The 15,962-nt window shown below is 43.4% G+C and overlaps 2 protein-coding genes across 2 annotated transcripts; one reads left to right on the top strand and one right to left on the bottom strand.

Moving 5' to 3' along the window:
• Nucleotides 1-2,313: 2,313 nt before the first annotated feature.
• LOC135498049 (PDZ and LIM domain protein 7-like) lies at nucleotides 2,314-8,328 on the bottom strand. The gene is made up of 6 exons (XM_064788198.1): nucleotides 8,173-8,328; nucleotides 6,076-6,117; nucleotides 3,987-4,194; nucleotides 3,550-3,670; nucleotides 2,939-3,054; nucleotides 2,314-2,695 (listed from the first exon to the last, which is right to left on the bottom strand). Exons 1-6 carry the CDS (start codon nucleotides 8,181-8,183, stop codon nucleotides 2,627-2,629), a joined length of 567 nt encoding a protein of 188 aa, XP_064644268.1. The 5' UTR covers nucleotides 8,184-8,328; the 3' UTR covers nucleotides 2,314-2,626.
• Nucleotides 8,329-8,836: 508 nt separating this feature from the next.
• On the top strand, nucleotides 8,837-15,726 carry LOC135497570 (uncharacterized). Its single transcript, XM_064787322.1, has 5 exons — nucleotides 8,837-8,893; nucleotides 9,798-10,007; nucleotides 10,960-11,093; nucleotides 12,247-12,777; nucleotides 13,173-15,726. Exons 2-5 carry the CDS (start codon nucleotides 9,817-9,819, stop codon nucleotides 13,697-13,699), a joined length of 1,383 nt encoding a protein of 460 aa, XP_064643392.1. The 5' UTR covers nucleotides 8,837-8,893; nucleotides 9,798-9,816; the 3' UTR covers nucleotides 13,700-15,726.
• The last annotated feature ends 236 nt before the right edge of the window (nucleotides 15,727-15,962 follow it).

The raw sequence follows: 15,962 nt of genomic DNA, 5'->3' as shown, positions 1-15,962 counted from the left end.
AACAGCCTCATATTGTACTTCGTACGAAATAAATAAATAAATAAATAAATATGTTTTAAAATTGGCATTCAATTAATTTTGCGGAAGTTCTGATTGCTTTAGGATTTCAAGTTCTGGCGAAAATGGTCGGACCTTGACCAGCGGTCAACAGGTGACCGCTGTAAAAACCAATATAATGTAGGCCTGCGCCGAAGATGGGCACAACATCTATGTTGGGGAATAATGCTATCGATCATCTTCATTGTCAAGGGAAGGTCAATAGTTCGGGTTCAGAATGTCGAGAAATTTTGGCTTTTGGATTTTCATAAAAACCTACATGTACCTCTAATGAATCTCTACATCCTGCCCCACCGTTTGAATCCATTCAAAACTTTGCAATGGATATGTTGAATAGCCCCTTTTATATGAATTTCGTTGGTAATTGGGATAAAAGAAGAGCCACTTACCGAAAAGCCGACAAAAGAATCCAGCCAGTAAAAGAAACGGGAAATTCCGGTCCATCATTCTACTTCTACTGGAGTCTCGGTATCATAGGAAAATTTTAAAAAATGGCCGAATTGAGATCCCGGCCGACCTTCACAAAATGTGACTGTCTTCTCCAGAAGACCGCGTTATAATGGCATCCGAAATGATTATTTTCTACCCGGTATATATAGGGGATGACGGATCGACTTGATTGTCCAGCGTCTCACTAACGATAATACGTATCATAATCCGTCATCATCACGGACGATGATCCGTCAACCGAGCTTGCTACATAGGATGCGGGTACAAAAGCAACCCACAGACCACTGCGCGCTGAATGCGCAGTGCCGGATTCGACCGGGGTGAAATATAAATCGAACCAGTCATTACCACGAACATTTCGCCTCATTTACACTGCAGCCTTCTGTGCTGTTCGCAGACCAGTGCCCATGATGGGTTCAAGAATTCAAAACCACTATATTCTATTGCATATTTCAATTCTTCTGCTTTTCTGACCATCATTATGCAAATTTGGTTTTATGCTGTTGTCAATATAAACCATCCCTCCTCCTCCTCAGACACGCATTTACTCCAGGTGATAGACACTTTGAATTTTTTCAAGTTGAGATTCGGCATGGTATTCAACGTCATCATATTACTGTGGCATTTTAACTTTCCATTTTAAAAGCAACGCATAGACACCACAACATCTTCTAACAGAGTCGCATAGGCTTCATTATTTATACTTGCCGAAATGGTTATCAAAATTGATTAGTTTACTCTTCCTTTAAGATTGACAAAGGGGTCAACAAGTGTTCGATACTACTAATTTTGCTTACTGACAGGGATCCGACGGGTAGAAAAAAGCTCAGAACTCGACCCCAATTCAACGTCAAACACTGAGTGTGGGGAGTGGAGTAAAGGCTTTGATTGATTGCTGCGTTATGAAACGGGACTGCCTCATGTTCCGCTATGAAAACAAATCAAATTAACGAGTTGTAAATTAATCTCTATCGGTTCTCTGGGCGATTAGAGGCCGCTTATTAAAACCGATTTTGGCTGAAAACACACTTAAAGAGTTCTTATCAGGGCACCTGATTCTAGTTGTTTCTTTGTCCTCAAAAGTCCGGCGTATTTGGTGTTGATGAAAATCGGAGATTGAGAGTGTCTGGCGGCGATAGAATTCTTATTGTTCGGTGGACAACATTTCCTTTCATACCTGTGTGACATGAACGCAATGGAACTTTCTTTCCATGCAGCCGGCCAGGAGCGGCTTTTTTTTTTTCATTCTTCCCTTCGATATCCTTCACCAGAGAGATTTTTCGCTGTCATCCGTTGCCAAACTTAGCACTTTGCGGTTTAGTAATTACATGTATAGTGAAGAGAGTTGGCCTAATCATCAACTGGTCGTGGGTTCGACTACCGGCTGAGTTACGGCTTGGTTCCCCCGGTCTACTGGTCGAGTTTAAGTGAGTTCCTTGTGCATGGTTGCACCTTGAAACCCCTGATTGATTTATGTTGAGATCGGGTATTGATATCCCAAAAACGCTGTGAACAGGCAAACATGGAAAAGCGCTCTTTAAAAGGTTCATTGGAAGCATGCACGAGTTAGATCAAATCAAGCTAAACTAAGCATAACTTCTATTCACCGGTGTGCGGAGCTTTGAAACATCCAAAGACCCCGGGGAAAAGATGAGAAAAGATCCCTTTTCACGTCAACCGCCGACAAAAGAGTAACCTAAAACGTTGGCCGGGCGACAATCGCTTTAAGTCGTACGTTCTCTGGCGACTGTTTTGTTCACATCGTAACCCACCTCGTTCAATTAGATATTGTCAATAAACGTCTGATAAAACGTCATTTGAGAGCTTTTTTATTTGCAATTATTGCTGGTTAGGCAAGCGACTACATTTATTGATCATTCTTGTATACATGCGTGCATGCTCGAATTAAATGGTATATAGACGGATTTTCACCAAACGTACATCATAACCCGGTGCTTGGCAAAGCTTTCGATCACATGATAAGAAAAGCAACCACCTTAGTTGCACTGATGACTAGGCAAGGCCCTTGGCGATGGGTTGAAATTCGAAGTGTCCAATATGAATGTTTCAACTTGAAATGTCTTGAATATTGATATCTCCTTATCAAGCTTTCCAGGAGCTAGCATGACCCGCACCACGGGAGCTCACCCTTCATTTTGAACGAGTTTCCAAGGTCGCCGTTGCATCCCTGTAAGACAAAAGACAAACGGTTAACCGATCTGCGGCGACTGTGTTGAATTTTCCCTCGAACAGGCAATAGAGAGGTTTAGCAGCGTTTACGAACGGCAAGGTACGAGTTGCGAAGGTCTGTCATGTCCCCAAGCTTTGGGTTAATTCATAGACGCGACATTCGTAAATCGCCTTTTGATACATCAAACATTTTGAAATACTGTCCCCCTGTTACGTCATCACCTTGGGAGACTCAACTCACCGCGCATTTGAAGCAGTCATCGTGCCAGACCTTGTCCAAAGCTCTGATTATCTCCTGGTCTGCTTCGATAATTTCGCCACACTTTCCACACACATTGCCGCAGACGATACCATAATCTGTAAAAGAAAACTTGCACGACATGACCCATGGTGACATTGAACATCACGGCCCTCATCCTGCTGTAACTATCATGATGGCAATGTATACCGGTACGTCCTACCAAAGCGTTGCTCGAAACCTGCTCAAACGCTGACCTCACCCCAGTCTGTCGCCAAAATTTTAAATATAGGTGCGTGACCTATATGGATTATTTGTCGTATTAGCAGCTTTGGCGGATCCAATGATGGGAAAATGTTTTCTAAGAGAGTTATTTCCCTGATTTGGTTGTGCCAACCTACCGGTGTTGTTCGTATTATCCATTGAGAGGAAGAAACTTTAGGATTGACGTTCATCGCCGATTTGGCAAGGAACGAAACGATTCGTTAGAAACAATTCACGGCGTGGACCTTTCAGTTTTCAAATGGACCCTTGCATCAACGTTTCTGAACAGATATATACCTTGTACTAGTATATATAGTCTTCACGGTAATATCCAACTGTAACTTTCTTACCTCGTTTGCAATAAATCTTGTTGTCCTTCTCATAGAAGGGTTTGCCCTGCATGCTCTCCTTGCACTCTGCGCACACCAGACATTCGCGATGGTACTTTTTCCCAAGTGCAATGAGCACACTCTAAAAAGAAAGACATTATGGTCACGTATTATTGGTACTTTATCATGCAGTGCACATTTTTGTGCGATTTCCATACCCAGTTCGACGAAAATCGCAACAGAGTCTGTGCTACCCTCGATATTGCTTGACGAGCAATTTATATGTGTGCCTATCCATTTCGTCATCACACTAGTTCCAGGGCGCCCGGGTGTCGGCACTTACTGCGGCAAATCTATCAGCTGCATGGGTTTTTCATTTCTCTTTTTACATTTTAGTCAGGCCGGAACCCACTCCAAAGAGGGTATGCCGATTCTTGTTGTCATCGCCGCATACTCACCCCGGTTATTGCCTTATCACAAGCAGTGCAGGATCCAGTGTTTGGGTCATTCTGCTCGGTGATCCCGGCACATTTCTTGCAAAGGGGCTTCCTGTCCTCGCCCTCTCCCCGGGGGTAGAATGTCCCCGATATTTTCTCGTCGCATTCACAGCATCGGAAGTGGCCTAAACACCAGTGTTTGTTCATGGCGGTTGAGAAGCTGCCTTGACTGCAAAGAACAAGAAAATGTCATTGAGAAGCTGCCTTGACTGCACAAAACAAGAAAATGTCATTGAAAAACGACTCTTGGACAACTCGAGTGCCTAAGCACAAGTGCTATTCTGGCCCACAATGCACCACGGATCTATAGCACCGTGTATGCATCGAGATTGCACAACCTCAAGTGTTTAGTACCTTGTTCCATTTCTTAGTTTCATTTTCACAACTCGTAGCCCAGAGCAAGCTTGGAGCAGATTTATTAATGCAAGACGCTCATCCTGATCAATAGGACCTGTGGAAAGTTGCTCTGACACATGAAAATATACATGTGTCTCTCTTCTCCATTCACGTTCCCTTTCTCTTATTGACTTATCCGGCACACCTGAAACCATTGGTACAAGAAGGCACCTCCCTTCTCCATACATGTCCCCTTTCTCTTACTCATCTACCAAGCCTGAAACCATTGGTACAACAAGGCACCTCCCTTCTCCATACATGTCCCCTTTCTCTTACTCATCTACCAAGCCTGAAACCATTATTACAAGAAGGCACCTCCCTTCTCCATACATGTCCCCTTTCTCTTACTCATCTACCAAGCCTGAAACCATTATTACAAGAAGGCACCTCCCTTCTCCATACATGTCCCCTTTCTCTTACTCATCTACCAAGCCTGAAACCATTATTACAAGAAGGCACCTCCCTTCTCCATACATGTCCCCTTTCTCTTACTCATCTACCAAGCCTGAAACCATTATTACAAGAAGGCACCTCCCTTCTCCATACATGTCCCCTTTCTCTTACTCATCTACCAAGCCTGAAACCATTGGTACAACAAGGCACCTCCCTTCTCCATACATGTCCCCTTTCTCTTACTCATCTACCAAGCCTGAAACCATTATTACAAGAAGGCACCTCCCTTCTCCATACATGTCCCCTTTCTCTTACTCATCTACCAAGCCTGAAACCATTATTACAACAAGGCACCTCCCTTCTCCATACATGTCCCCTTTCTCTTACTCATCTACCAAGCCTGAAACCATTATTACAACAAGGCACCTCCCTTCTCCATACATGTCCCCTTTCTCTTACTCATCTACCAAGCCTGAAACCATTATTACAAGAAGGCACCTCCCTTCTCCATACATGTCCCCTTTCTCTTACTCATCTACCAAGCCTGAAACCATTATTACAAGAAGGCACCTCCCTTCTCCATACATGTCCCCTTTCTCTTACTCATCTACCAAGCCTGAAACCATTATTACAACAAGGCACCTCCCTTCTCCATACATGTCCCCTTTCTCTTACTCATCTACCAAGCCTGAAACCATTGGTACAAGAAGGCACCTCCCTTCTCCATACATGTCCCCTTTCTCTTACTCATCTACCAAGCCTGAAACCATTGGTACAAGAAGGCACCTCCCTTCTCCATACATGTCCCCTTTCTCTTACTCATCTACCACACCTGAAACCATCGGTACAAGAAGGCACCTCCCTTCTCCATACATGTCCCCTTTCTCTTACTCATCTACCACACCTGAAACCATTGGTACAAGAAGGCACATCCCTTCTCCATACATGTCCCCTTTCTCTTACTCATCTACCACACCTGAAACCATTGGTACAAGAAGGCACCTCCCTTCTCCATACATGTCACCTTTCTCTTACTCTTCTACCACACCTAGCACCATTGGTACAGGAGGGCGCTGCCCTTCCGCATGTCGCCTTTCTCTCACCACACTTGAAACCATTCGTGCACGAAGGCGGGTAGACTCTCTTCGCTGTACGATTATGTTTCGTTCCGGGCGGACCTCGATCAATTGGAAAATGCAATCATCAATTTGACTCTGGACTGCGTAGCTAAACACACTCCCGTTGTTTCTTACTGACTTACCTGAGCTCTTTGTCGCATCTTGCGCAAGTTTTTGGTGCTTCCCTGTAAGGAGACAGATTGTCGTCGTAGAGTGAAGATGCTTGTGTGAATGACTCAGATATAGATACCATAGATGCTTTTACCAAAGTGAATCATTTGAGTTTCTTCGTTGGGCTTATTAGCCAAATTGACGAGGAATTAACGCTGCCGGTGTAGGGGCGGCTGCATAACCTGATAAGCTTCTTAGAGGGGGCTATATATTGGCAGGAGCTACAGGGTGTCGAACACATGTGGCTCTGCACAGTTCCAGAGACGTATTCGTCGTAAGGGTGCATAATGCCTATGTACTCTGCTGGTGGAGACATCAATTGGCGTCTTCGCGTAACTTTATCTGGCCTCCCCAGCTTTTGCTTCCACATTGTAGTCTTCCTTCTATCTTTTTATCACTTCAAGCTTGAACAAGAGGTAGCCTTAGTAGGAGTGCGGATATAGAAATACTAGTAGGCATAATTATCAGTCGGCCATCCCACATGACCATTATGCGATCCATTCATGACAATATAAGTTATATCAGGCCTCGGCAAACGGACGAAAAACAACACAACATCACACATGTTCAGCTGCGACAAGTGTTCGTCATGATCATAAACTGCACAAAGTCAACAATTCATGCTTGTATGTTGCACAATAAATTCCTTTAAAAAATCGGAAGTCACACGACAGTCTGGTACTTGACGTGCTTTTCCTGATCATGTTGTGGAGCTGAGTATTGGGGACAGACGTCCGGTCGGCGGTCATAACTTTTCCTCTGCAAATATTTCTGTTCTGTCGTCGTGTATTTGTAACACTATACAACGATAGATTCATGTACATGTAGATACGGCGAAAGGCATCCTGAGACACAGGTTTTTGATACTCCTACATTGTAGTATGTATCGAGAGGCGGAGTATATTGAAAATAACTGGTGCCAGGATGAGCGAGCTAGGTCGCGCTATGGTTAAAAATTCCTGACGCCCACTGGTGCTTACAGTACCCTTACGGTACGACCCCCCCCCCCCAGACCCTCATTTAATTGGTTGGCGATCGACAGAAGACTCGCCAATGTCTAAATGCGTTCACATAATTCAAGAAAAGTTTGTGAACTGTGCTGTGTGATGCGCTTCATATGGATCGTCGGTTTAGAGTTGGCAAATAATTTGTGTCGGCAAAGACAACATTGAAACCTCGGCCTATATACGAGAGTGCATTCGGATGTGATATAAAATCATTTGTTTTATACAAAACCTAGTGTGGCACACTGTAGACTATCAGTAGACACTTAGTCGCGTGTTATTGCCTTGCCAATCGGCTTTGCCTTTGGAACTCTTTCGGTTTCCCGTCCCCGTCTTCGTTAAGAGGTTAATTAGAGGACACTCATCAGAGAGTGTTTAGCGCCATTTGTTATGCCCCTGTCCTTGATTGCGACATAGCCTGTCCATAGCGGTTTTTGTACGCGTCCTCAATGGTTAGCAGTTATAGGCTTTAAGGGGGTAAAGTAAGTGTATACACGTATGTCTAGGCACCAAATAGCTACTGCTCGGTAGCCCTCTGGTAAAGCAAATAACAACCTATACGTTGTTATTGATATTTGGAAAAACTTCAGACATGACAATGTCGGAATTCCAGGCATAGGCATGTAGGCTTAGCAGGAACTGAATTGTGGTAACGACTTAACCTGACTTTTTTCTTCAAAATTACGATTTAAATAGCAGTTTGACTTTTACGTCTCCACGTCGATCAGAGTTGCAAATAAAGTGGGGTTCTAATTAGCGACATACCCCACGTCTAAAGTGAAGTGACCAACACAAACACGCGGGAATGGGGCAGGATTCCCGTACTAAGCCCCATCGTAACACCTCACCCCACAACCACCAAACCCACCCACTCGCTCATCGATTTGACCGAGCATGTACATGTATACATGGATAGAAACCGATAAAACGAGAGGCTTTTCAGGCAATGATGGGGGTGGGTGTGAAATAGAAAGAAAGTAGGCCCAACATTTTATGAATATCCAGGTCAGTTTTGCAAGAGTGCTGCAATTATATGCCATATTCAATAAAGAAATTCATACGTACCCGTCGGCCATGCTCTCCGAGAATTGTCTCCGTCTCCACAGCCGTAAATCGTCCAAGGGTCTCTGGTCTCTCTCCTTGATATCACTCGGCTGGCGGTGCGGCTCCTCTGGAATTATGCCTCTGACCGACTGACGTCATTGATCGTCTGCACACGGCCCGACCAGGCTGATAAAGAAATGGAGGTTCAATATGGCCGAAAAGAGGACGCACACGCCCCCGACTCATCCGAAAAACGTGTTCTGTCTTCCATGCCCCCACCCCAACCGCGGGAAAATTAGCTGTCCCAATTGTATGGTGACGGATTAAGGTATAGTTGAATAGAGACCCATGACCTTCAGTGATTTTAAGATTAAAAGGGCATAGCACTTAATTCTATGCCTTGTCCGCGTCGGGAACAACTCCTGCATGGTCTCTGCACGTCATTTGAGATTAACCGGGAGTCGAACCCACGACCTGTGGTTGGCTATGGGACTGCGCCTGGGTACCCTAACCTCTACTTCACTGATTTCTTTCTAGTTTAGCAGTAGAGATTTTTTACTCTTCGCCGGACTCTCCGCCCCATAAAGTCCAAAACCCTTTCACACCGGTCCGCATTGCTCTTCCAGCTAGTTATCGATTGGTGGCGTCATGGATGAAATGGGAGTAAATCGTGGGGATTCCCCAGTTCCGATTTGTCGCGGGAGTGCGTTGAGGAAGTGCTGGAAGTTTTATCCAGTTTTGGGTAATTAATACACATTCAGTTGCCTTTTGGTTCAGTTAACCACTATTTATGGATGCGCTAGCATCAGTTTATCTGCCTAGTTCGGTTTTTAGTGCAGTTAATTAGCAGATTAGGCGGCTTTTGTCATTCAGATGGGATCATCATAGCTAGTGTGACAAGTGATGTGCAGTAAGCTGTATAAATCGTGGGGATTCCCCAGTTTCCGATTTGTTGATGGAGTGCGTTGTGGGTGCTGGAAGTTTTATCCAGTTTTGGGTAATTAATACACATTCAGTTGCATTTTGGTTCAGTTAAACACTATGTATGGATGCGCTAGCATCAGTTTATCTGCCGGGTTCGGTTTTTAATGCAGTGAATTAGTAGATTAGGCGGCTTTGGTCGGTCAGATGGGGTCATCATGCACATAGCCTATGACTCCACCAGGCACTAGCTACGACTTTCATAGCTACAAGCTAGTGTCACAAGTGATGTACAGTAAGATGTATTAAATAGTACTACAGCAGCATGTAGTGTACTTCTGCCTGGAGTGCACATACATGGCATAATTGATTGTCCCCGATTGTCCCCCCCCAGGCCTATTTGGAAATTTGAGACGGTGCCGCTTACAGTATACTGTATACAGATATTATGATTACCCTACTATACTGGGCCTGGTGTACACCACAGGCCACTGAATCAAGTGTCAGTGTGAGCAAGGGGTCAAATCATTGTAAAAAAGGGTTCAGGTAGAACTAGAAGAGGGAGCAAGAAATCCAATGACGTCAACACGGGACCTATGCAGATTTCTTCTCCTTATTTCTTAACCCTTCATGGACATTTTATGATCCCTTTACCACTTACTGACCCTTGATTCTCATTGGCCTGTGGTTACACACAGGCTATAATTCCACGCTTTCACTTTTAGCTATATTGACTGCATCATCATGGAACGTGACATCGAGAACAGCAGCAGTCTACATCGACACGATGAGCTCAGGCGATATCTTAATGGACAAATCCCAAATAGAGACTTAAAAATATTAAAAGATTCTATTCAAAGTCTTGGTCTTCTTGAGCCCAAATTCCTAGAGGATCACGTCAGCGACTTTTCTGATATATTCCTTAAACTCGTCGGGTGAGTGTTTTTTTGTTTTACCACTTCGAAAACTTATTAAATTGTTAGCCTTTTTTGTTGAATTCTTTTCACACTTTGACCATTCGCCACTTTCCTCTAGCAGCAATTTTGGACTTCCTGACCGGTATTATAAACCAATCAGAAGAGACCTATCATGCTTGTTCGGCACAGACAGCACGCTCAGGCCATGATCACATACAGGGGTTTTGATTAGTCAAAGCTTGCCACCTGACCGGAAGCCCTACATGATTTCTGCCGAGGAAAGTGGCAAAGTCGGCACCACTATTTTGGCTAGGACTTGACATCCTAAAGCAATAAGAACTCTTTCAAACCAAAGTGAAGGCAAATTTCAAGGATGGGAGTCAGTTCTTTGTTTTCTTGAGAACAGCCTCCCACCCTTGAAATTGACAAATTTCCCTTCGATTTGAGTGAGTACTAATTCTAATTGCTTTAGGATTTCATGTTATTGCCAAAATGGTGGTGTCTATGGTCAACCCTTTATAAATTGTTCTAATGTTTCAACTGGATGGACAAGTATAAGGTATGCTCACTCATGACATTCTCCAAGCAGCTCGAAGGATGTTTTCTCCATCTAGCCTGTGATCACAGGCTTGGGAAGATTCAGAATCACAACATAACCTTCAGAGCCCGGTTGTTCAAAAGCACAGAAGTCACGTTATCCCTAAGGGGCAACGTTAAGCATCCTTAAGGACGTTCTCTTTCAGTTAAACCCACTGAAATGTTCACATTAAGACTTAACGTCTCCGTTAAACCTAACGTTGTTTTGAACAACTCAGCCCAGGCAGACATAACAACACAGTAGAGTAGGCCTAGTTTGTGTAAACTCTCTCTTTTTCGCTGAGAATTTACATTTCAAACTGGTAAAGATGTTAAAATTATGATGATTTTAATCTCATTTTAAATTTAGAGTTATCTTTTCTTCACTTTTCAGTGAGAAAATAATATCTGTTGGGAAATATGGACAGCTCATCATGTTGTTTAAATCCAATCGTCTTCTTAAATTAGCTGAATATGTACAGCAAATACAGGATAATTTTCCTCCTCCGGCACCCAATTTCGATTTGCGTAAGTGTCTTCATCTATTCTCTTTCTAACTCACAACGAAACCGCGTAGCATTGATCTGCATGGAGCAGGGTCTGCAAAAATGAATAATCAAAATCCTTTGAATGACTGTAATACAGTAGAACCTCTCTATTAAGAACCGCTATTTTACCTATTGCAATCTCTGGATGTTCTAGCGTGTATATGAACAAACACGATCTGACTATTTTAAACAGTTTTCAGAGTAATAATTTTAAACGGGTGCTCGGTTTACCGAAGCGATCACACCATGGCAAGCTTCTGAAAGCCATTTCTGTTAATCCTGTCTCCTCTGTGATCCTCAATAGTAAGTTATTACTTTTTAACCGTATTTTTAAACGTCGGTCCCCGGCTAGTGCTCTTAACGCTGTTCTTTTGGCTGAATTTTTAACGGGGCGTGGTTGTACTGCTGGTACACTGTTGCACGATGTCTCCCATCACGTGTCGCCTGCTGTTCTTGCTTTTTCAGACCGTCCCCGCTCGCTCTGCCCCGTTGGCGTGGCCTCTGTTGGCGAGGATGGCGTAGTTGACTCTCTTAGGTCTCTCCTCCTCGACGACAGATACTGCTCCCCGGGGTCGCGCGAGAGGGGGCTGGTCAAACTTTTGGTACGAGCTTTTTAATCATGTACTATTTTATATTTGTTGAACTTTTATGTATCTATTGTACTTGTCATTGTTCTCCTGTTTGGAGGTTTAAATAAATATAAAAAAAAAAATAAGGTCACCCTTGAGACTGACAAGTGATGTCCTTAATAGAGAGGTGTCCTGATCAGAGAGGTCAAATTGAATGGAAACAACCATTTTGGGACCAAAACTAGTGTCATTAATAGAGAGGTGTCTGTGAAGGGTGGTTCCGCTGTGTTACAAATGTAGTAACACCAATCCATGAATTTCATCTTGCATTGTTGTGTATCGCATCAAGACACCAGTATTTTGGTCCATGTCGCTTTTGTAATGATACACCGGACTAAAACATTGGTCACTCGTATTGGTCACTCATATCATAGCGAAGTGGTTCAGTTCGCCTACTGACTCCAGAACTTCTTCAAAGTATAATGAGCTCCGTGGCTTTGGGTTCAAGTTATATCAGTGTGTTTTTATTGCCTTTTCTCACCAACATAGTTCACCCTATTCCAGCAAAGCCTTTTGACGAAACTCGAGGCAAAACCAACATCTATCGACAGGAGACCAAGAAGCCAGACCCAGACATGGGTCCAGGTTCCAGTATTGATGTCCGAGGTCACAAAGAGACAGAATCTGGTGGTGCCTGTGGCACAGAGCACAAAAATTTATCCATCCCAGACGCTGTGGATCATGGTGCAGATGGTAATAGTGGGTATTACGGAAAAGGCCGGAGTTCCGACATGAACGAACAACAAGTGGACCCGAGGGAAGTGCAACACAAGAAAAATGAGGTGGAAAATCAGCAGCCAATCATCCAGCCTGCCAAGCTTCTTCCACGTCGCCAACCAGAGGATACAAGTTCCGAAGCAGAGAATATGCAGTGTGATTCAGACCCGCAGCCAGAGGGGATGACGAGTTCTTATTTTGATGAAGCCAGAGCCAACCAGCCTCCAGTCAGCCAGAGAGATATATCAGAGACTACCGATGGCGTGTCCAATATGCATATTGATCCTCCTGAAACTGATCCCATACCTGAGCCAATTGGTGAGTGACCACAGGGATGTTTAAGGCGGATTTGAGATATTTTTCTCTCACTAATGCTATATTTGATAGCTGGAATAGAAAGATCTCTGTCTCTATACTCTATAGGTCTTTGAATATTTTTAATTGGACCAAAAATAAGTATCTGAGAGGCGTTTTTGTGCAAGTGAGTGCTGATGTTATGATAAGATTGCAACAACAAAATATTTCAGACTTTTTGCCTTAGCTTACGAGTATCCCTGTGAGACCAATGAAAGAACCAGGCCTTCTCTATGAGAAGACACAGACGATATTATATGCCCAAATGCCACTACCCATTTTGATATGGTGTGTCACATATATTTTAAAATGCTCACAATCCTTATTAGAAAAATACTACTGAGGGTATTTGGTTTCAGGTGATCGTACCAGCACTGGCAGCAGACCTGGCATACCGCCTCTGTCCTCTGGAAGCATGTATCCGAACGCTGGAGGAGCTCCACAGAACCCTCAACCTGTTTACCCAGATCCTCCTCCGGTTTCGGAGCAGCCTCCTTCGGTGGCCCAGCAGACAGCACCCATCATCCAAAATGCAAATATAACCGGATTCGGTAACATGGGAAATGTCTTTGTTGGTGGAGAAATGACTATCTGCCAAACCTCACAGGCCACAGATGTAACGATGGCCCAACAACAAAAAGGCAAAAGACCAACTGGAACCTCTCAGGCTGCTGAGGGGGTACCCGTGAAGAAAGGTTCCATTGTGATGCCAACAGTTACCACAGTAACTAGAAATAAGTCCAGACCTCCCAAAGGTGTTGCTAAGGGTGAACCTTCTACAATCCGGCAGACAAGCAACATCAGTGGCATGGGAAACTTCGGAAATGTCTTCTGTGCAGGAGATATGAATGTGACCAAAACAATTCAAGCTGTCCCAAAAAAATAATCGAAGATCGAGGTAGAGGTCTACTTTGGCCAAGCCTTGAGCCTGAACATTCATAGAAATACATTAGAACTTCATCTGGGGACACTTTATAATGCACCGATAACACTGTCCTTAGTGGAGAATGTGTATGCATCAAATGCTTTTGTACTACACCAAGGGCCAAATTCATGAAGGGCGTTTAGCTTAAAACAGCGTTTAACTACTGAATAGACAGATTCAGGTCCATCATGTAAATCTTCACAGAATATGAATAGGCCCTGAAACTAATTAGAGAGAAGTTACACACGTCTAACCATTAAACGCCCTTTATGAATTTGGGCCCAAATGTTTTTTGAACGGTGCATGAAATAAGTACTGTATAAGTCTCTGTAAGGTCAGAGACAATTTGTAAAAAAGCATATAATTGCCTATTTCTTGAGCAGTTTGGCGTTTTCTGCTCTCGTGATGTGATTTTGCCGATGACTCCACATTTCTTTGGGGTATTAAAGCAATACAATTGTTGCCTTTTTGGCTCACCGTAGGAGTCTATACGATAGCCCTGCGTCCGTCGTCGTCGTCGTCGTCGTCCGTCGTCGTCCGTATCCTGTGTGGCACGTTTCTTAACCGCTTGTGCTATGAACTTGAAACTTTGTACACATGACCCCCTAGGTCAGAGGTACTCTGACACTGAATTTCGGTCTGGTCTGGTTCATGACTTAGCCACCAGGCGGCCAAAACTTAAAACATAAAAAGTGTGATATGTGTCTTATTAATGATCCGTTTTCAATAAGGAATTTATGGTAGGTACTTCTAGCAAGGATACATCACATATCATAGGGGTTTTTGATTTGACCTACTTTTCAAGGTCACAGAGGTCAAATGGTGTAAATTGGCCGTCAGGCCGTAACGATGGTACGTTTCTTAAGTGCAATGACTATTGATCCCAAATTTGGGACACATTTACCCCTTAGTCAGGTGATCTCAGGGACCAAAGTTTGGTCCAATATGATTCACAACTTGACCACCAGGGGGCAAAATCCAAAAACCGTAAAAATGTGATTATTCCTTAACTTCTTGCCCGATTGCCACCAATTTGATATCATGGGTACATCTAACCACCATACAGTATATGTCACACAGGTTTTTAATTTGACCTTCTTGTCAAGGTCACAGAGGTCAGATGGCGTAAATTGGCCTTCAGGCCGTAACTATGGCACGTTTCTTAACTGCAATGACTATTGATCACAAATTAAGTACACATGTACCCCTTGGTCAGGTGATCTCAGGTACCAACGTTTGGTGCGATCTGATTTGCCGTTTGGCCTCCAGGGAGGGGGCCAAATCCTAAATTCTTCAAAATGCCATTATTCCTAGTAATTACTTGCCCGATTGGCACCAATTTTATATCATAGGTACATTTAATTCTAACAACCATTCAATGTGTCACCCGGATCTTTTTTGATTTGACCTACTTTTCAAGGTCACAGAGGTCGAATGTACTGTAAATTGGCCATTTTGGGGAAATTGTAATTGCTTGGACCTACATCAAACCTAACACTACATAACGCAATACCATGCTCTTTATCCATCTTTCCTCCACATGAGGTGAGCACAATGGCCCTGGCTATTTCATTAGAAATGACACCGGTTACCTGTTTATCTGGTTGTGGTGCATGTCGTTGGCACAGTCGAATTGACCGGTATGAAGGGGTGAAGTAGCCTAATTTGGCTGCAACTCGCCAATTGGCGATCCTGCCCGACTAATGCATTATACAAGGTATGGTTGAAATCTATACCCGATTGCAAATCCAGGATTTGACCTGTGTGATAGATATTCAAACCCCTGGTGCTATTTCCTTGAGAAAGAGTTGTGCCCTACCTGCTGTGCTCTGAGAAAAGATTGTGCATACGAACTTGTTCATATCTTGTATAGGTCAACTAGAATTGTGGTGATTTTTTTATGATTTAGTGTGTCGCAATATGACCATGTTCGTTTGTGTATGAGCAAGATTTTAATGGGTTATAAAGTCCAAGAAGTGTGAAACTATGATTGATTTCAGTCATTTTATTGCCTGGTTTTCGACGTTAACAGGGTGGTTCAGAAAAAAACCTGACATTTTGAAAATGTTTTTCACAGTCAAAACTAATTGTGGAATCCCATCCTTGGCAGAAATCGATAGGAAACTGCAAGATTTGCCAACATTTTGAGGAAATCAAAATGATGAGGTTTTTTTCAGCACCACCCTGTAGTGTATAAGTATCAATCAGAACATTTATTTTTGGT

The sequence above is a fragment of the Lineus longissimus genome, chromosome 13, assembly GCF_910592395.1.
Source record: "Lineus longissimus chromosome 13, tnLinLong1.2, whole genome shotgun sequence".
NCBI lineage: Eukaryota > Metazoa > Nemertea > Pilidiophora > Heteronemertea > Lineidae > Lineus > Lineus longissimus.
Note: the sequence above shows the minus strand (reverse complement) of the source record. Positions and strands in the feature narration are given on the sequence as shown.